This window comes from Vanacampus margaritifer, chromosome 7 (genome assembly GCF_051991255.1).
Source record: "Vanacampus margaritifer isolate UIUO_Vmar chromosome 7, RoL_Vmar_1.0, whole genome shotgun sequence".
In the NCBI taxonomy this organism is placed as follows: domain Eukaryota; kingdom Metazoa; phylum Chordata; class Actinopteri; order Syngnathiformes; family Syngnathidae; genus Vanacampus; species Vanacampus margaritifer.
The window spans coordinates 21506956-21528802 of record NC_135438.1 but is presented as its reverse complement, the minus strand read 5'-3'; the positions used below and the strand labels follow the sequence as shown (position 1 = coordinate 21528802).

The window sequence follows — 21847 nt, the reverse complement described above, 5'->3', positions numbered from 1 at the left end:
CCAAAGCTGCAAAGCCTCATCGAATCGTACCAGTATGCAGGGGATAGTGCAGCATGACGGCAATGTCTCAGAGCCATTCAACATACGCAGCGTAGTGAATCAGGTCTGCCTACTTGCGCCAACCCTCTTTGGGATTTTCTTTGCTATGCTCCTTCAGCACAGCAACAGAGGGAATCTCCCTGCACACAAGATCAGACAGCAGGCTTTTTAATCTCGCCCGCCTGAAAGCCAGGACCAAAGTACGTGAGGCTCTAATCAGAGACATGCTGTTTGCAGACGACGCTGCAGTTGCAACCCACACACAGCAGACCTTGATGGACTGCTTCTCCCAGGCATGCAAGGACTTCGGTCTTACCATCAACCTAAATAAGACTTATGTAGGTATAACATATTGGCGCAAGGCACGGAAGCACTACCAACCATTACCATCGATGATTACGAGCTGGAAGTCGTGAATCAATTCACGTACCTGGGGGCCACGATCAGCAACAACCTCTCCCTTGATACAGAGATCGACAAGATGATCGGAAAATCAGCCTCCACACTCGCTTGTCTCACCACACGCGTGTGGGAGAATCCTAAACTCTCTCAAAACTAAGATGACAGTGTACATCACCTGCATCATCAGCACACTGCTCTATGGGAGTGGGACATGGACAACATACACATAAAAGAGACTGAACTCCTTCCGCGTGCGCTGCATTCGCCACATCCTGGATATATCTTGGCAGGACAAAGTGCCCAGCACCGAAGTTTTGTCCCACGCCTGCCTTTCTTCCATGTTCACTCTACTAGGACAGCGCAGGCTCCAGTGGCTAGGCCACATCCACCGCATGGAGGATGGCAGAATGCCCAAAGACATCCTCAGCGGAGAACTGGCGACTGGTAGAAGAGATGTTGGTCACTCACGGCTGCGCTTTAGAGACGACACGAAGGCCCTGGAGATCAACATAGAACGCTGGGAGGAGCTTGCAAAGGACCGCTTCGAATGAAAAGACACTCTGGCCAGACGACTCGAAGCGGGCGAAAAGAGACTGACTATTGAAGCAGATGGGAAAATGGCCCGCAGGAAGAACCGTCACACCCCCCGGCACCAAAGAGACCACCCACAAGTGCGAACTGTGATAGGGACTGCCATTCACGCATGGCCTGTTCCGCCATAGACGATGCTGTTCCATTAAAGCCGACGTTTAGGATTCTGTTTCATGGTCATCATAGACCGACAGAGGCCGAAAGTGTAGATGTTCACATATTATGGTTATGAAATTTATATGTTTAGTAATTGTTGACCGTCTTGACATGCAATTACAGATTTCAAATAGGGCCCTGCCACTCTTTAGTTTGGAAAGGACTGGGTTCTTTGATTGAAACATGTCAGAAAATAGTTTTAAATGTTGATCAGTTTTCCCAAGTCCCAGCTGATGTCCACGAATGCCTTGTTTTGCTCAACACACATCAGAAACCCAAAAAGAAAACAAAAATATTGGAGAGGTTCAAATCGGAAGTTTTGGACTTTATAAAATGGTATTTAAAAAAAACAAAAAAACTTTTAAACCTTTTCACTTTCTTTTCTTTTCAATAAGCTTTTCCTGAAATTTTGGGTTCAGTTTTACCACATTTAATTATCTGGTTAGGCGTTTCTGTCATTGTGTTTTACCCCAAGCAAAGTGCAAAAGAATGATCGTCATAAACAATTAGTTTTTTTTGTTCACATTTCATTTTATATTTTGCTTAATTTAAGTTTGATTGTCATAATGTGTTAACAGATGTACGGTATTTTTTGTGACTAATGCCTCTCTCTCTCTCTCTCTCTCTCTCTCTCTTTTTTTTTCAGAAAGTGAGTGATGCGGCAAAAGGAACTTTGAAGATCAGCAACTTTGTTGTACAGTACTGCAAAATGCAGTGCAAACGCTGTGTGTGTTCGTGTGTGTGTGCGTTTTTGAGCTTTTAAGTGCAGGTGTTCCAAGAAGACACGTTCAGATTGTCTTAAGTTTTTATGCACTCGCCCTACATTTAAAGTGGATATGGGTCAGCTTGACTCTTTTTATATACTGTTCTCATTACATTTTTGGGTCAGTTTGATTTTTACACTGGGTGCCTTTTCATTAAATAATAAATTACCCTAATATTCTAGTCATCTATAAATATGCATGGTCGTGTGGTGGGACAACTACATGGAATTATTTCTTATTGTTCTTAAATGACTGCAAGTGGTGACTAACATAAATAGTAAGAGAGCATATTGTGTGTAATGTGTCATCAGCAAGTGGCTCTTTTCAAATGAGTCAGACTTGGCAGCTGGCAGCTGCCAGGCGGTTCCGTCGAGGTGAACGGAAACCAAGGACAAGGTGGGGGTGAGTGAGCTGACTCCGCAGGGATGAGATCCAAAAATAGAAGTGGTCAGATGGGGCAGTATTGATCGCTAGGAGGGGTCGGGGATCAACACATGACTGCTCCTACATCAGAGAGTGGAAGGTAAATACTGTACACTCATTTTGAGCAGAAAAAAATGGTTTACCTGTTAGCATCGTGAACTAGGTGTAAAAATATCTATATTAAGCTAAAGTTTAATTACTGCAATGTTGAAATGATTGACACTAATGCTGTTGCTGACCCAACATTCCCAACCAGTGTGCGGCGCACCATGAGAGATTATCAGGAAAGTATTCCATTTCACTTTAAAAGTATTATTTATTAATTGCAAATATGTATTTGTTGTAGATGTTGCAGTAAAGCAGAAGGTTGATTAATAACTTTTTGTATCCAGTCTTTGTGACATTTTAGTTGCTGGTGTGCTGTCAGATTTGTTTCTAATTTAAAATATGTGTTTTGGCTTAATAAAGGTTGGCAAACTGCTTACTAGTACACTATGCAGGTCACTAAACTAATTTATGAGTTTGCTATGGTAATAAAATAAACACTGTTATTATTACAAGGCATTTTTTCCCTATGTATTATTGCTGTAAACATTATTTACTACAGCAACAGTGATACCATTTTTTATTTATTTTAAATGCACATGTATTATTAATATACAGTATGTATTTATTATCAGATGTTTTAAACATGAGCAGGGGAGTATATTTTTTTAATGATTCTTTGACATTTTATATTCAACAAAATAGATCATTTGTAAGAATGAGGTAAAGTGTATTAAGACAAACTGCATTGAAACCCCCTCATTGTCCCTCTTATAGTGAGTCATTGTAGCAGCATACTTAAAGGTGCATTGTGTCGTTTAAAAAGTTAATATTAAAGCTTTTTCTACATCATACATGCTCCACCAATGCCCAAATGAGTACGAAGAGCCCTGACTGTTTTACTGTGACTGCACCTATCATTAATTTCCCTCTATAGTAGAGTGTGCGGTCCCACACACTCCACAATTTTTTAGGGGAGTGGAGGGGCGGAGTTTTTCTTACCTCATTTGAAGTCATGTCTTCGTTTGTCAACTGTGGCTGTCGCTTTAAGATCGTGCACGTACTCGCACGCGCACCATGAACGAGCCTGACACAGATGCTGCAGTTACGCTTTGGGCCAGAGGTGGCAGTCGCGAGTAAAAAAGTGACAAACTGCACAAAGATCCTTTAAGCCTTTTAAAAATAGTATTTTTTAATTAGAAACTCACAATTTCGATTTTATCATAATTTTTTATTGAGAAGAAATACAAATTTAATTACACATGAAATAAGAGAAGTATTGATTAAATAATAAACTTATTTGTGAAAATTTACACGGAATTAAACCTTTTGTAAAGGAAAAATATAAAACCGCAAAACGTCTGAGTAAAACAATAACAAAAGTCACAATTCCGTTTTCAAGTAGTCTAATCAAAATACTGAATGTCTTTAAAGTGCACACAACTTGGATGCAAGTCATGATTAAAAAAAAGTAGAAAAAAAAGCAGCACGTAACCACTGCTAGTGACTAAGTAAAAAGCTCTGAGTCATTGTGTTTGTATTTTTTCAGTCATCCTACTGGGTGGCACATGCAGTACTGTATGTTGGGGGCACATAAATAATCATTCGGGGCTTCAACAATCATGGTGGTGATGTGCTTCCACCATGTAAATCCTACACTCCCACAACGGCGCAGAGTTCCCTCTCATAGATCCACTGGCCAGTACTCATCTGCGGACTAATCAAGCCCTAAATGGTATTGGTTTGAAGTTTTAATTTTGCGAGGCTGTGAATGTGTGCCCGCAACGAGCAAATGAAAATTACAAGCTCTACCTTTTCAATATGTAAACTAAGTGCAGGCTCACAGGACGTTTTCAAAAACAGGCAGACAACAAATTGTATAATTGGTTGTTTGGGTTCACTCTTTGTATAAACGCAATTAAAAACAAAAATGTTCACATCCCCTTTAAGGAGTACACACGGTGGACAAGCAATACCAAGTGCTGAAAGTTAGAGCTTATGGTTGCTCCCACTTGAGCCTGAGCATTTTCCTCAAAAGGGTACTGCATGGCCATTTTTGAAGTATTTAGTTCCATCCAAAAGAGTGTGTGCTTAACAATTCATTATTTTGCAGTAGTTCCGGCTGCTTACCCACCGGTCTAAGGCGAATTGTTGATCACATGATCTGACAGGTTCTGACTGCAATTTTGTCCATTCTGACATCTACACTTACTCGATTTTCCTCCGCTCACTCCCAGAGGCCCAGAGCTCTTCAAACTCCACTTCCCTTTTGCATTATTTTCAGTCCGAAGATTCTGACAAAGGGCACAAAAGCCTTTTGTTCTCCTATGACAGCGCTTCCATTTTTCAAACCACTTATGAGTCCAATCTTAGTGCTTTTTGTTTGTATCCGCTCCTAATTGAGAAGTTGAATAAACAGATGGATGTTGCAGGAAATGTATCTGGTGGATTTCACTACTTTTAAATGTTTCATTTGACTTTATTACAGTATAATCATTCTAATCCCTCAAGGGGAAATTCAACTTTCACTCTGCTGATAAAAAAAATAAATCTCATTCAACGATCTGGATTGTGTCAGAACTAGATAATTCATCAGTAGCAGAGTTTTCATTGTTTTCACATTATTATTGCAAGCAGTGTTTAGCTTAAGTCTGATTACTGCTGTGTGTATTTGAAAGGAAACACATGACTTTTTAATTGTTTGTATACTGCATTTATCAAGCTAATTTACATATTATCAGTCGTCGCCCACCACTAAAGATTCAGAGCCATTTTTGAGCGACAGCAGGACAACACACTCTGAAACACTACAAAGCTAAAAGGTATATTTCGCCCTATATTTGATTCATCACTATTAATTTCTGTTAAGAACTATAAAACGATGCACAAATGAAATCTGTTAATTTCAGTAATTAAATAGATGCTGTATGAAAAAATAGCATTTAGTTGTCATTGTTGCAAACCGTAAGGTGACAAGTTGACAACCCATTATTTGTATTATGTCCCAGACCAGCAGCATCTCGAGTAAGACGCAAAGAGACGCTTTATAAGTCACCTTGAAAATCGAAGATTGACACAAATGGGCAACCTTCAGAAGCTGCAACAAAAGACAATGAGCAATAAAAAAGTGAGAGTAGCCGTTGGTTGGCAAATAAAGGACAACATGGTTTAGTTAGAAGTAGCCTCGGGAACATGAGGAAATACTTTATGTGGTGAACTGCAACACAGTTAGGTCAATTGTGATTCTACATGTAGACATTTAACATTTAAGTTCACTGATAGGCTACACGTGCCTACTTTCATCCGTCAAGAAGTTATGATGATGTTAGTTGCAGGGGTATATGGACAATGACAACTGTTTTTCTTTAAAAAATAAATAAATTACTTTTACTTACTGTATATCTCACTTCATTTGGATTTGAAATGGCGTTTTTATCCATCTCAGACGGCAACCATTTTGCAACTTGTCGACTAAGAATGACATCACATTTGTTCAGGGCTCAGGTAATGAATGGCCAACATGGCTTACCTGTGTTCTGGGTTCGGTCATGTGACCTTCACAAACTGAGTTTGAGACATTCATCCATTTTCACGGAATCTTGTCGTCAGGGTTGTGGGTGACTGAAGCCTTATCTGCTCCATGAAACCTGGCAATATCCTGCATGGTAGCAGCCAACCACTGGTGTATGAATGTATGCGTGAATGGGTGATTGTGAGGCTTTGTAAAGCACTTTTATGTGGACACCATATGGTGTAGATAAAGCGCTAAACAAAAAGCAGTACATTTGTGTGAAAGGCGGTAGCAATGGATGGGTCGTCAGCCAATCACAGGCAATGGTTGGAGGCATTTCATTCAAATGTCTTTCTTTTGTTGATGCTGTCACATTTTTGAGATTTCGCCTCAATTATTTAAACAGACACATCTGGACAGTGGATTTTCATTTCTTTCTATGGTTGCTTTTTTGGCTTTTATGTTTTGAAACTTCTTGTGTTTAACTCATTCATTGCCATTGACGGCTATTGACGTCAAAAAAGGATTTGAACTATTTCTATTAGTTTAACATGTTTTTCAACTTTTAACAAAAGTATGAAAACCTAGATTTTTTATTGTACATTTAGAACAGATATAAAATTTGTGATTAATCATGAGTTAACAATTGAAGTCATGCGATTAATTCCGAGTAAAAAAAATGTATCACCTGACGCCCCTAATTTTTTATAATCATCTCGTCAGGCGATAATTTTTTTTAAAATTGTAATTAATTGCATGACTTCACTAGTTAACTCATGTTTAATCACAAATTTTGTATCTGTTCTAAATGTACATTTTCATACTCTTGTTAACAAAAGTGGGGGGAAAATTAAACTAATAGAAATAGTTCAAATTAATTTTTGACTTTTATAGCCGTCAATGGCAGTGAATGAGTTAAAAACATGCATATGTAAAGCTTTTTTCAGTTTACGTATCAAAGAATCTTAAATTACACTTCACTACTGCAGAGGAGGGGGGAAAAAGTTCACCTCACTTTCATTTTTTTCTCTGTATTTGATCACAATGTGTGTTTCAGTGAAGAGGCCAGGTATGATAGTATGTTTCTTATTTGGGAGAATATCATAAGATACCTTTTAGACTTCGCCATTCCACCCCCTCAAAAAATCCAGAGCTTTTCCATTGAACTTTATGTACATTGTATGAAGTAGATGTTTTGCTGTTAGAAACCTCATTATTCAAGCTCCCACACCAGATGAAAGCAGACAATGTACATGCAAAATAGTGAGAACTTGCTGACAGGATGGTACAGTGACCTCAGCTATATTATAAGAACGTAGGAGCAGTTGGGAGTAGGCCGTGTAAACTGACGGAGTGCGGTTAGCGGAAGATGAGTCGCATAGCGTACAAATACCTACTTTATGCCGAGTCAATCACTACAGACCACCAGCTTCATGTGGTCTTCAGATTAGCTCAAGAGAGCTTCATTGAATGGGTTTCCATGGCCAAGCAGCTGCATCCAAGCCATTCATCACTAAAAAACAACGCATAGCGTCGGATACGGTGGACTAAAGCCACTGGACTTGACAGAAGTGGCGGTGACCAATCACAACTCTTGATCTGGCAATCTGATGGACGAATATGAATTTGGCCATTGCCAGGAGAACATTTCTTGCCTGATTGCATTGTGCAAAGGCACTTCATAGTGATATTGACCCCCTGGTCAGTAGCTAAATGGAAAGGAGAGGCCAACAGTACCTTGGGGGCGGACCAGAAGAAGGATGAATGTCATTATGTTACATACTCTATGTGTGGTTTGAGTGAAGTGCGAGATTTTTTTCTTTTCTTTGAGTGCGCACAGGGCTCTACTGCTCTCCCTTTGAGACATGAGAGCAGTAATTGGTGAGAGGAACTGACAGGGAAGTTAGCCTCTGTCATGGATGGATCTGCTTGTGGGCTCATTTCCCATAGCAGAACACCCAAACATATCATTTAGTAGCTAGAGTGAGATCAAGAGAGCTAAAAGAGGTACTGGTAAAAAATAAAAATAAAAGTATTGTGATTGTAGTTTAAATGATGGTGAGTCAGTTCTACACCACTGCAAACAACCACTTGAATACACATTACATTGATAAAATAATACCTCTGTGGAACTGTCAATCATAACAGAAGATTATTATATTTTTAAAGGAAGAATTTAAAGACTGCACCTGTGAGTAGCTAGCATGAGTCTGGCTACTTTGTGCAGTTACTCATTTAAAAACAAACCGCTGCTTTCCTATACACTTTATCGCCAAAATAAACATTCAGCCAAGCTGCAAGCTGTCGTGCAGAAGCGAGGCACAATTTCTGCGGTCCATAAAAGGATAAAAAAAAAAGGTTATATTCTTTTAAAGTTTGCTATCTGTCGACAAAAAAGACTATCAGTTTATTTTGCTACTTTCTTTGAAGTCAGTTTGCGGCATTCTAATATGGTAAACATTTTTTTTAAAACACTAAAGGGTAAGAGTATGGGGGGCACGTATCGCAGGATGGTCGGATGTTGACTTTTAATAAGGTGTGTCGGAGTTCTGGATGTCGAGGGGCATGAGTTCCATAAGGTTGGAATGGTGGTGGCAAAGGCTCTGCCCCGCAGTGCCGTACTTTGTCTTGCTGATGTGGGTGAGAAGGTTTGCGTCCGCAGAACAGACGGTGTGAATGGCAATTAAGAACAATATTCAGGTATGAGGGAGCGAGATTGTTCACAAGTTTGTAGGCGATGAGGAAAATCTTGTACTTGTGACATTGTTGTATAGGGTGTCGGTGAGGATGATGGAGGTTTGGTGTGATTGTGTTCCCTGGATTGGGAGCAGGTGAGCAACTTGGCAATGTGTTTTGTGCATATTACATTATTATATTATATAATATATTGGAGGACAGTGGAAGGGGAGATATAGGGCCTTATTTTTGTGGACAGGTGCCTTTTCTCTCAGCATAAAAACGGGCACATCTTCATTTTCAAGCTGGTGCAAATCTAGCTCATCATGTTTAGGAATTTGGCAGACCACCATGCTGGGTGTTTTCTTTTACACGCCCCCAGCCCACCTGACAATTTGGTGACAGAAAGTAGACTCGACTTAGACCAGGTGAAACCAGGTTCAAGTCGTGAATGATCCCGATGGTGCAACAGGATTTTTGTGGATTTGGTCGAGGTGCAAGCAGACAGATTGGTGCATGTAATTGAATTGTACTTCATTCATAAATATGACTTCAGCGTGCTTCGAACCCTCTAAATCACTCTTGAAATCAATATATTGAATGCATTATTATTGTGATCATCTTTAATATATTTTTCAAAGCACCCCTGTACCACGCCACAACTACTACATTTCACACATTTTGTCCCGCCCACTTTTTGGGCAAGGCCTACCTTTCCCCCCCATCTCACCCTGTCAATGTCATCGATGGAAGGAAGCAAGCATCGGTTATATGGGGATTCTGAAGAGGCGGAGTTTAGTTTTAGTTATTTACTGATTTCTCCAAAACAAATGGATGAAATTAAAAATGCATGCTAATATCATTTTCCAGAAAAAAATAAATAAAAAATATAATAGGGTTTTTTCCTCCGCCGGAACTTGTGGAGAACTTTTCAATTTACCTTGGTAAAATTCAGTTTGCGTGTTTTTCCACCAACAACAATTTCCAGGGTAATTAAATTCCCCAGGGAGCATTCGAGTACTACCTCAGCAGCAGGGTCTTGCTGAGACAGGCTGGAACTTTGAGGGGGCGAGCTGCACTTGGAGGAACAAAACTGCCAAAATTTTAAAAAATGAATAAATAAATAAATTACTATAAATGAAAATAAAAACGGATATAAAAAATATAATTTAACAATTAAATCCCCAAAAATAAATATGAATGGAAATGAAAATAACCAAAAAACATATATGCATAGAAAAATACAAGTAAAAACCGACATTCAAAAAATAAAAATAGTCGAACTAAATAAAATAAAAAAATATATATAAATTGATTTAAATATCAATCATTCAATAAAAACGCTCTGCTCTCACATTTATTTATTTCATGCTGCAGACACTCAGTCAAGACAAAATGTTATTCAAATTAGGGCGCGGTCCTAAGCGTGTCTTGGGTTGGAATCCGCTGTTGAAAACTGCCTTTCATTAGTCTAGTGAGCAGCTCGATGAACAAGGAAGTCTCACCGGCTTACATGGAGTGCTCCAGCAATGGACGACTACTATTTATCTATCTATCTATCTATCTATCTATCTATCTATCTATCTATCTATCTATCTATCTATCTATCTATCTATCTATCTATCTATCTATCTATCTATCTATCTATCTATCTATCTACACTATATATATATATACATATATATACAAAAAATATTAATTAAAGGGATGAGTTAAAGAGTTAACTCAAACAGGTTGTTGGCAGCTGCTTATCGACAGATGAATTGCCACTAACAGCAAAAAATATAGCATTTCTAATCATTTTTATGTTGAGAAAATGAAAGCAAAGACACCATCAAACATTGCAATTCTGTCTCTCACACAATCTTCTGACAATCAATAAAAGTAGTTGCCACTGCTAGTAGCATCAACTGAATATGAGAGACCAGTCATCGTGACTGATTTATTCTTCATCAAAACTGCTGGGTAATCACAAGCCAATGAAATCTTTAACCATAGTATCAGCATGACAACAACAAAAATGTTCTTTCAAGAATGGCTTGCAGACTCAAGATATGAGAAAGACGTCAAGTGTGGATGTGCTTTAGCTTCACTGTGCCGTCGCACCTCTATTTAGGCTCCTCTTTACAGCATGAAGCTCACACTATACTTTTACAGGCGAGGCTCCGTGTGTCTTCTTGATGTTTGCATCTAAACCATCTCCTGTCTGTTTCATCATTGTGAGCTTCAGCAGTGAGCCGCATGACTTCTTCTTGGCTGTCATTCATTTGCCGAATCATCACTTTGATTCTCTTCCTGTCTTCTTCCTCCCTGGAAGCACTGAAGAAAAACTCAGTTTATCTTGCTTATGTAATGACAACTTATTTTTATGTTACATAATTTTCCGGATACAGCATAACTCAAAGCAATTTCTCGGCCAATAAGATTCACTGAAACAATTATGTTGAGCCATTAATCAGGAGCACAAATGAGCCATTTCATTTGGCCGATTTGAATCAGACAGCCACGGCGGGTGGCTTGCTGGTTTACAATAGATTCTCAGCAATAATTCAATTCTGTCGCACAGGTGAGGGAAATATTACCGTCACCTTGGTTGCCTTCTGCCATGTTTTATACAAGTGTACCAGATGCATCATTCATTCATTGTCTGAGTTGCGGCTTCCTCTCCACATTTTTATACTTCTGTCTAGATGTGTTGCATCACGCAACTGGACAGGATAGATAAAAAAAAAAAAAAACTACTCTATCTCTGTCTCTCAGAGATACTAAATGCAGTAGCAACGATAATTATCCTTTGAAACGGTAACACTACTTTGTTTTTAATTGAATCACAGTTAACCAGTACCTTTGCCACTCGGAGCTGGCTTGTGTGTGTGCGTGTGTGTGTGTGTGTGTGTGTGTGTGTGGTCTTGTTTTTTTGATACAGTGGGGCCAACATTCTGGGATTTCACAGAGTTGTGGGGCCCACCTGTCCATGTGGGGCCGTTTTGCTGGGCCCCGCAAGTTTAGATCTCTTGTTGAGGGTCAAGACTTGGTTTTAGAGTTTAGGTTTGAATTGGGTTATGGTTGAGGTTAGGGTAAGGAATGAGGTAGGCAATATTTTTTTATGGTTGGGGTAAGGAATGAGGTAGGCAATAATTTTTTATGGTTGGGGTTAGGGGAAGGGTCTAGGAAATGCATTATGTCAATGAGATGGCCCCACAAAGATAGTAAAACAAACGTGTCTGTGTGTGTGTGTGTGTGTGCGTGTGCGTGTGCGAGTGCGTGTGCGTGTGTGTGTGTGTGTGTGAGAGCGAAAGAGAGAGAGAGATAAATGCCAGGTCTCATGATGCGACTCATATATGTAACAGTGGCCAAATACTTTGTTGTCTGACAGCGTTCCGGGGAGGGGTCAAAGTATCTGACTGCTCATAGTCATCAACTTGAATCTCAGATTACATCATATTTAGCTGCCCACATTGTACCTTAGTACCTCTGTTGTGGAAAGTAAACTAAAAGTTTACGACCAGTGGGAAAGAGTATACAGAACTGTATCAATCCATCTGCTACGTTTACCACTTGTCCTCTCTAGGGCCGCGGCTACGCTGGAACCGATCCCAGCTGACTTTGGGGAGGGGCATGGTACGGACTAAACCGGTCACCAATCAATCACAAGGCCCATATGGGCAAGCATTCACACTCACATGTGCAACGAGAGGTCATTTAGAGCCTTCAGTTAACCTCAGAAGTGTGTTTTGGGTATGTGGGAGGAAGCTGGAGTGTCGGGAGAAATCCCACGCAAACAGATGTTGCTAACTGTGAGGCAGACATACTAACCATTATCTTACCGCTCTGCCTTTACTGCAGATTGGTCTTACAATACAGTTTCTTCATCATTGAAGCACCTAAGCCAGATGTCTGTCTACATAGACCAAAACACACCCTTATAATTTATACCAGAGGCCCCCAACCAATCTGCGGTCCCCACTCTGTCAATTACTTTTAAAGGGCCAATATAAATAGGGCCCTGTGATGACATAATCAAGAATAATGATATTACGGGGACCAGCTGTGAGCGTCAACATGAAATCAGACATGATTGTGAACTTACTTTTGTACGTTGAATTAATAAACAGAAAGTAAAAGAAACAAGAAGTAAACTGTGGCTGAATGCGCAGCGAAACACGCAGCTGATGGACAGCCATGACTTGGTGTTATCTTCCCAATACAAAACTGTTTCGACAAGATTGTTATTCATATTTGCTTTCTGGGGCAGTATCTCAAAAACGACGTGGAGTAAATGAAGCCGGTGTGCCAGGTAAGTCCTCAAAAACGGGTAACACAACAATACAGTCGAATCGTTTAAACAAGTGGAACAACGTGTGGGAAGCATGATAATGTGAGAGGAGTTTGCGTCGATGTATCATTAGCAGTTCATCAGCTAGCCTGCTACGAAGCAGCCGTGCAGCCACTGAACCAAAACAGCAATCATCTTTTGATCATTGCAGCGCACCTGGGCTGACTGGCGCACATGCGCTCGGCATGAAAATAGGCACATCTCTAAAATTCTCTATCAGTGGCGGCTGCTGGCCATTCAAATGAGGGGAAGCGCTCTTTTTTTTAACGCCTCAGACAGATCATCCAATCATCACGCAGTAGCCAAATGTCTGTTCCATAAAGCCCCACAGACGTTGATCGCCCGATGGGTGGGAAAAAGCCCAGCATTTATCCAATGACCGTCCAGTTTTGCACAGTGGAACAACCCACTCTACGAAGCATCGTCCGACTGTGTAAATAAATAAATAAATAAATAAACAAAAGTGCTGTGGGACTGCAGGGATGGATTAGAAAGAAGGTGTGTCAGTTATTTGTGATAGGTAGCTGATTCTGAACAAAAGATGAAAGTATTATAGCGCATAAATTGTACGCACAGCCGTGCATATTTCCTCACTTTATTTTTTTTTAAGGGGAGGGGCATTTAGGGGAAGATGAGCTTCCCTTGCACTCTTAGAGCAATCTTCACTGATCTCTATTTTCATGGCAAAAATCGGTGCTGTCTTGCGCCTTTCTGGACGTTCACAGTGGGTGCAAGGTGATTTCAAATTGCGTACATGACATCATCCCCAAGGGGAGATCTTGAAGTTTATCTGGCATACTGTGCTCATTCGCTTCCTGACTCTGCGATTTTGACAATTAGCTAAACTAAGAAATCTGTACAACAACATGGAATTGGTGAGCTGATCCTTAAGTGCTCTCGACAAGATCTTCTCTAAAAGGAGAATTGGCTCTGGTGAAAGTGGAACTTTCATGTCTGGATATGCGCAGGATAGTTGGGGACAATGGCGGCCACTGTGCCTGGCCTCACTGGAAGTTGAAGACGTCGAAGATCTTTACGTAATCGTCGCTGTGGTGGTCGGAATGCTTCTGCTGGGGCTTGGAGCTCTCTTGCGTCATCGGATGCTGAGAAAAATGGCAGAAGAAAGCAGTAGAAATGTCTGTGCAAGCCTGCCTGTCCAAGGCCTGTGATGACATATCACGGGTAAGAAATGACCTTGCAGCGGCCAGAACGAGAATGGACATCGCCACAAAGCTGCGCAATCTGGAAAGGATTGCACGACGTGAGGCAGCGGTGAACAGGAATCAAGGTGGAGACGACACCGACTGAAGGTGCGACTGGGCGCGGGCTGGCATGCATCCTCAACTATCCAGCGCAACTGGACTGGAGGATCAAATCAACTTTCGATTAACAAATCCTACTACACATGAGAAAATAAACTGATGGAAACGCACACGTTTTATTGGGACTGAACGACAACGATGTGGCGCAGTGTATTGTATTTTATAACAATGTATGAATCAATATCTTGATAATTAAGTGTCTTAAATGTAAATGAATAAACTTTGGCTTCATCCCGTCAGCCCTTTTCTTTTCAGATGTAACGAATATATGTTGTATTGTAAGCTGTTGTGTTGAAACTGTCACAATAATATATCCGAAAGGAAAAATTAATGAATAAAACAAACTGTGTACATTTTTACCCATTCGGCATCCATTGCAGCCCGATCATCCTGAAAGGGGGATTACCACATTTGTGGTCCCTTCTCAAGGTTTCTAATTTTTTGCCTGTTGTTGTTTTATTGTTTTTTTTCCCCTTGCCCTCTTGTGGTTCGATTAGGGGATGTCGTTGATATTTGTCAACTCTGGGCATGTGTAGCCCTTTGAGACTCTTGTGCGATTAAGGGCTATATCAATAAACTTGACTTGACTTAACAAACAAACCCAGCAAACAGACAAAACAAAACAAACAAGCCCTTCTCACTCTGCAAATGGAGGCCGCTACGATTGGCCGTGAAAACGCTTTGTTCCATCCCTCAAAGGCGCAAACGCCAATTACGCCTAATTCTACTGGCACAAAGTCTACGTAAATACCGAAACAAAGAAAACTCCTCCCATGCACACCGTTAGACTGTGCTGTGTGCCAAATAAGGCCCAATAAATAAATACAGATGAAAAATGTTCCTTTTTGTGGTTCTTTTGTTCATATTAAAAAGAAAAATGTCCTTATACATAACAGGTGTCGTGTTTTATTTTATTCAACTATACATTTTGTTTTGCCGAAATAAAAAGGACATTTTATCGTAATTGACTGTGCTTGTTTTGAATGAAAATGGCTCTTTTAGTGTTAAATATCACAAAGTTATCGAGTGTTGAATGTACCTTGGGCTAAGTGAAAAAGTATAGCAGCTATTTCTATACAATTCTATCATTTTTATGCAAATTGGTGAGACCACATATTTGGGACTGAATTATAATGTGTGCTGACATTTTCCTGAAGTGAGCCTCTTCAAATTGGTGTTGACTCAATTGTACAGATGTTTACTGATGACTTGTTTCCACCCTGTCTACATTACAGCACAGAAAGCTAATGCTGGAAATCTGTTGATGCAGAATGGGGCCAAGGCTTCATTTGACCCAATTCACACACAACATATGTCTGCAAAATGTCATGAGTTCAATGTGCCGCCATCTGTGTGTGTGTGTGTATGTGTGTGTGTGTGTGTGTTCCTGTATACCTATAAATATGCAACGATGAACTCGCAATTGACCTAATTACACATTCTTTAGTGTGGTTTCCAGATGGAGGCAAGGCAGGTGTGTGTGTCTGTGAAAGAGGAGGAGCGATATAATGTGAATAAAGGAAGAGGCTACAAGTTTAATTTGACACGTATGTACCCTCTTTCCCAGGAGGACATATGTAGGAGGGCAAGGAACCTGCGTCACTGAATGGCAGATTTGGGCCAATTAAGCTAGCTCGAGTTGAAACATGGACTTCATGCAAATGTGCTCTCATGCACACACACATATTGTTCACACACTGGTATCTCATGGCAACACCCTGGAGTTACACCCTCACCCTCCTTCATACATGCACACACAAATGTTTGTCTCGTGTTTCACGTTTCTGAGCCACTTAGGCAGGTACTCGGCCTGTTTTGTATCCACACAAACACACACATTCAATTTTTATGCACAAACATTCACCGCAGTCTCGCCCTCCCTCGCTCTCTCAAACCCACATCCACTGCACCACTCTTGCCTTTTCCTTGCACTCATTCAACATTCACACAGATCTCCAACTTTTACCCTTCAAATGAGCTCTTTTTAGTCCCAGCGGAGAACTCCAAGAGATTCCCCTCCAGTGTGAGGAATCATTCAGGAATCTCTCTCTCTCTCTCTCTCTCCCCTCTCCCTCCCTCCTTCTCTCTCTCTCTCTCTCTCTCTCTCTCTCTCTCTCTCTCTCTCTCTCTCTCTCTCTCTCTCTCTCCCTCTCCAAACTCAGTGCAACACGCCCAGTCCTCTCCCAGCAGGGGGGACGGCTCGGTGGCGTTCACTGCATGGGATAGTGTGTTGTTTCACAATGATGCATGCAGAATATTAGATGAGAGATTTTGGGGTTTGTTTTGATTGGCTTTTTGTTGTGAACGTTCGCCTGCCGCACCACACACAACCGCAACACAAATGTTCGCTCCCGATTCAGTCGTCCTCAATTATTCATAAACCTATTGCGGTGCTCGGCACAGCGAGAGAGGGAAAAACGGCGAGGGAAAGGGGGGGAGGCAGGAAGAGTGGGGGGCTTTCCTAGGAAAGGGAAAATGTAACTGTCGACAGTGACGGAGTGTTTGACTAGGAACAGCCTGTCAACCTCTCAAACCTGTGCCCTCTTTTGTTTCCCCATCTGACTCAAAATATGCCTCATTACATCCACTTTTCATTTCGTCCTTGACTCCTGGTTGAAGTAATTCCGAGGTTTCCATACTCTATTCTCTCTATGTGTTGGTATAATCACCCGTCGTCAGAGCCTTGATCAGAGGGCAAGTCTTGCCATTGCAGCCCGTCAGAACACACGCACGAGATATGAGAGGGAGCAGGGGGTATCAAAACCAGGCCGTTCCGGGGAAAACGACCGCTGACCTTGAATATGTGATCGCTCACCACTCTTCTCCATTGGGAGGTTACATCATCTCATTTACAGTCCACACTGCTCTCCTCTAGACTTTGAAGTGAGGGGTGTGCGCTCCAAAAGATGAACCCCGGTCTGTATTTTTACCATTCGGCCGACCTCAAACCTCTTGGTCATGTCGTCAATGCTTTTTTTTGTTTTTGATCACCTCTAAGATCTTGTCTTATCTTAACACAGACCACTGCAAGGCTTCTCCCCCTCCCTATTATGGAAATCACTTGCTCACCTCTGGTGAATGGTCCATATCAGTGAGATATGGGCTGTAACGTGTTCGAGAGAGAGAGAGAGAGAGAGAGAGAGAGAGAGAGAGAGAGAGAGAGAGAGAGAGAGAGCGAGAGAGAGAAACCAGGTAGGGGGTAACAAGAAAGTGTAAGAATGCGCGCTGAATGAAGGAAGGCAAGCAGGCGCAATGGGAAAATAAAGAAAGAGCATACGACTGCCGGCATTGTGCTCATAGACAGAGAAATAAAAATGATGTAGGTGTAAAAGAATGTGAGCGGCAGCAAAAGAGGAGATGACAAATGTGAAAGTACTGAGCAAAAAAATCTACAAAAGTGTAGAGGAACTCAAAAAAAGTATTTTTCCAACATACAGATAAAAAGAGAGTATAATCAATAAATAATCAAGCTGTGTTTCAAAATTGCCTTTTTAAAAAATGGCACCACTGGTCATGTAAATGTGTCATGGGGAAGAAATTGAAAATTAAGTATTTTTATTTTATTTTATAAAAAAAATAATAATTCGTTAGGCCTGTGTCTTGGACTTTGAATTTAAACAAACACTCCATTTTCATGTATGGAAGCCTTATTTACTTAAGGGGAAGTAATAATAGATGCTGTGAAGATTACCAGTTATCACACATAAATAACAGAACTACAAAATCATTACACCTGTGTTTTTGTGTTCAACAAAAAATTCAAAATAAACGAGACATACTGTACACTTTAAAAAGAGAATTGTTGACTAACATAATTGAATTATAAATATATACTTATATATATAATATTAAGTTTGATTAATTATGAGGTCATAAAGTTTGATCATTTGAAATTATTAAAATGACTATATTAATTTCGGATTAATTTAATCATGTGTTACCACTTGAAGCAATTCAATTAAAAGATCTGTGCAGTTTGTCACTATTTTACTCGTGACTGCCACCTCTGGCCCAAAGTATAACTGCAGCATCTGTGTCAGGTATGTGCACGATCTTAAAGCGACAGCCACAGTTGACAAATGAAGACATTACTTGAAATGAAGTAAGAAAAACTCCACCCCTCCCCAAAGAAACAGTGGAGTGTGCAGGTCTGTACACTTTACTATAAAGGAAAGATAAAAGCTGATAGGTGCAGTCAGAATAAAACAGTCAGGGCTCTTCGTACTCATCTGGGCATTGGTGGAGCATGCATGATGTAGAAAAAGCTATAATATTACCTTTTTAAACAGCACAATGCACCTTTAAGTTGGTCAACAATTCTCTTCTTAGAGTGTATAAATCATGAAATACGTTCATCTGTTTAGTAATATCACTTTTAAAGTGTGCAGACATGTGATTTTGTCATGTTTACATGTACAGCATGGGGAGCTAGTGGTAAGCATAATCCGCTTCACAGTTTTGAGGTTGGGGGTTTGAAACCAGGCTAAATCCGTTCTGTGTGGATTTTGTTCTCACTCGTATGGGTTTTCTCCGGGTATTCTGTCTTACCACATTACGAAAACACACGTTAGGTTCGTTGAAGACTCTAGATTGTCCATTGGTTTGAATGTGATTGTGAATGGTAGTTTGAAGTTTGTGACTGGGTGCTGACCAGTCCGGGGTGTATCACCCTGCCTCTCACCCAAAGTCATTTGTCATATGAACCGGTGGAGAAAAGAGAAGAAAAAAGGGATCCTACAGACGTAGACCAAGATTAGGACGAATACATTTGTTTATTTACAGAAAAACTCTTAAACAAAAAGAAAACAAAAATCACTGGTACAAGGCCAGGATAAAATCGACCAAAAAAAAAAAAGGACTTGCAAGAAGAAAAATAAGTTACAAAAAGCACTTGCAAAAAGAGCAAGGAGAAAAGTAGGACAATTTACAAACCCGTACGTAACAAAACAAAACGTAGTAATTACTTACACGCGGAATATCAAACAGCAAGACTGAAAGGCAAGGAGACTGATGACAAACTTGAAGCATAAGCAGTGAGCAAAGGCAAAAATAATCCGACAGTTGTTGAGCTGGAGCTCAAGCCTTAAGTAGTCCCCTGATTGCCAATGTGCTGCAGGTGCGGTGCAGCAGGACCCCCCTCATTCAGGCACTGAAACACAACAGAAGAGAACTGAGGGCAGAACCATAACAATTTGGAATTGAGACAGGCTGAATTAAATGATTGCATGTGTGCTGTGTCAGGACTTTTTAGAGGTATGCAATCTGTGCTTATGTTGAAACAAGTTTATAATTTTTTTAAGCAAGCCAGTAAAGGCAGAACAGGGGTGCAGTTATTGTTGGAGAAATATATGTTAGAGTTGCACTATTTTGGAGGGTATACTTTATGTAGCATAACATAGAGAGCAACACAAATTGATACTGTGTCACATAGACACTCTATATAATTTACACAGCGTATGGAGGAATCCAAGATGGCAGAGCCACTCTATCAGCAGCCGTCCTCAGTGTGAACAGAAATACATCTCATATTTATCTGTGCTGCAAAACAGATAAACCGCATCATTACGGAGCTCCCTGTGGATAGATAAAGAGCATCTGTCAATGGGTGATTCTTTTCGTACTTGACACGCACGCTTCTGCAGTTGAAGGCTCATTCAGCTTCATTTAACTTCCACCAGCAATTTGCAAATACAAAGATTGTACCCAGATTTGTACCTTAACATAAATATTTACACAATTTTGAAATGAGGGTGTTTCCTGACAAATGTGTCTTCCGTGCTCCGGAGGTTGTTGGCCATTACTGTTTCAGTCACCGTTCATGCAATCTCTGTGCACTACATTCCATTCATTAGATACAGCATCACTTAGGACAGTGCATGTGCACATCATTAAGGATCAATACAGTTGCAAGCATCACCGTCACTTCACAACCTGATCTACAGCTGTCATTCCTAGACAAACTCTCTACAGCTCTGACATTCCAATCTCATCTCTCGTCTTCCTGTTGGGCGTTTGCATGTTCTTGTGTGGCTTTTCTCTGGTGCTCACTTTCCAAAAACATGCATGTTCAGTGAATTTAAGAACATGGCAACTGGCGTGGGTTTGTCTTTGTATGGTTTGCATGATTGTCGAATTGTCTGTCCAGGTTGTGCCTTGCATCTTCCCCAAATTAATTTGGGATAGGCACACGAGGCCAACACTACTTGTTGTTGATGTTCTCCTGGTTTCCTTTGTGACTTCCTGGATGAGTTGTCACTAGTCAGGTTTCCATCCAACTGTTTCAGAAATGTTATGTGAATTTTGTGAAAATGCGCAAAACGGACATGCGACTTATGCCCGTTTCCATGCGCTCTTCTTTTGCGAGTATGCGCCGCGAGATGACGTTGTAGTGACGGAACTATGGGACAATGGGAAGTTCCAGGTGGGAATGTTGGTTTTGACGGACTGAACGGAAGTAGTTTGTCTCATTGGCTTCCCTCCCGCATGTAAGTGAAGTGTGTCGTTACATTGAGAGAGCTGATTTTAATAAAGCCATCTAAAATTGCATACATTTTTTTTCTTTACTTAATATTAAAAAGAATCGAGTTTCTTTGTCTCTCCAAACATATCTTACTTTATCATCCGCCATTTTTTGTGACTACAAACGAGCGTGCGACGTATATCCGGTCTTGTAGTTGCTTATTTTGAAAAACCTGTCTCCATCGCCAAAATGCGCATTTTCTTTTTTTTGATACGCTTCAAAAACCACCCCCTCCAAGCGCAAAAACTTTTTTGCAAATTTTGGGCCTTTGTTCTAATTTCTGGTGTTTCCATTCAGTTTCTTTTTCGCAATTCTTGAAAATTTTAATCAAAACAGGTGGATGGAAACCTACCTACTGTCCTCTTGGGCAACTCTTATGGACTGGCCACTACTGGGAAGATGGCCACCATGCTTTCACCATTTGTAGATAATGGCTCTCAACATGATTTACTGGAGTTCCTACAGCTTTAGGAATAACTTTGTAACCTTTTCCAAACTGACAGATATCAGTTTGTTTTTCTTTTTTCTCTTTCTTTATATCGTGGCATTTTATGCAGGTTTTTCTTTTGGCCAGACTAGCTTTATTTATATGAAGTGATTTCTTAATTGAACTAAGCAAGAAAAAGTCAGTGGAAAATGAACTCAACATTTTGTGATTAGCCTTCAGGCTTGGAGAATCCAGGTCCAGAAAGTAAAAACCCTGAAACAGTTTGGCTTCTACTCAACAGGTGGAGACGAGATTGTATACCTGCCAGTCTAATCAAAGCGTCTGTAGCTACAGCCAATCTGTGGCATTGTTTTTACTTTCTGGCCTTGGAAGCCCTATAGTTAAGTTTTGATTTACCAACAGGGGTAATACCCTTTTCAGGGTCAGGTACCTTTGAATAGGTTTATGTTTACTGTACTTGGGTTAGCGTTGCCTGATATTTACTTGTGTTTTATGCTCTTAAACATTAAAGTGGGGGAAATATACAAATAAAAGAATTTGAGAAGGGGGCACGTACTTTTCCACTGCTTTATATATACAACATAAAGTGGTTCAGTGTTGAGAGAAATGTCAAG

General features: G+C 40.5%; 1 protein-coding gene across 6 annotated transcripts in view; it reads left to right on the top strand.

The window, feature by feature from the left end:
* LOC144055189 (endonuclease V-like) overlaps nucleotides 1-2939 on the top strand; it is a 73774-nt gene extending 70835 nt beyond the window's left edge. For 5 of the 6 annotated variants that reach the window (XM_077570966.1, XM_077570965.1, XM_077570970.1 and 2 more), the window contains one exon: nucleotides 1835-2939. In XM_077570966.1, coding sequence (XP_077427092.1) covers nucleotides 1835-1951 — 117 coding nt within the window. In that variant the 3' untranslated portion in view covers nucleotides 1952-2939. The remainder of the gene's footprint in view (nucleotides 1-1834) is intronic. The other variant, XM_077570969.1, reaches the window with a different exon arrangement.
* The last annotated feature ends 18908 nt before the right edge of the window (nucleotides 2940-21847 follow it).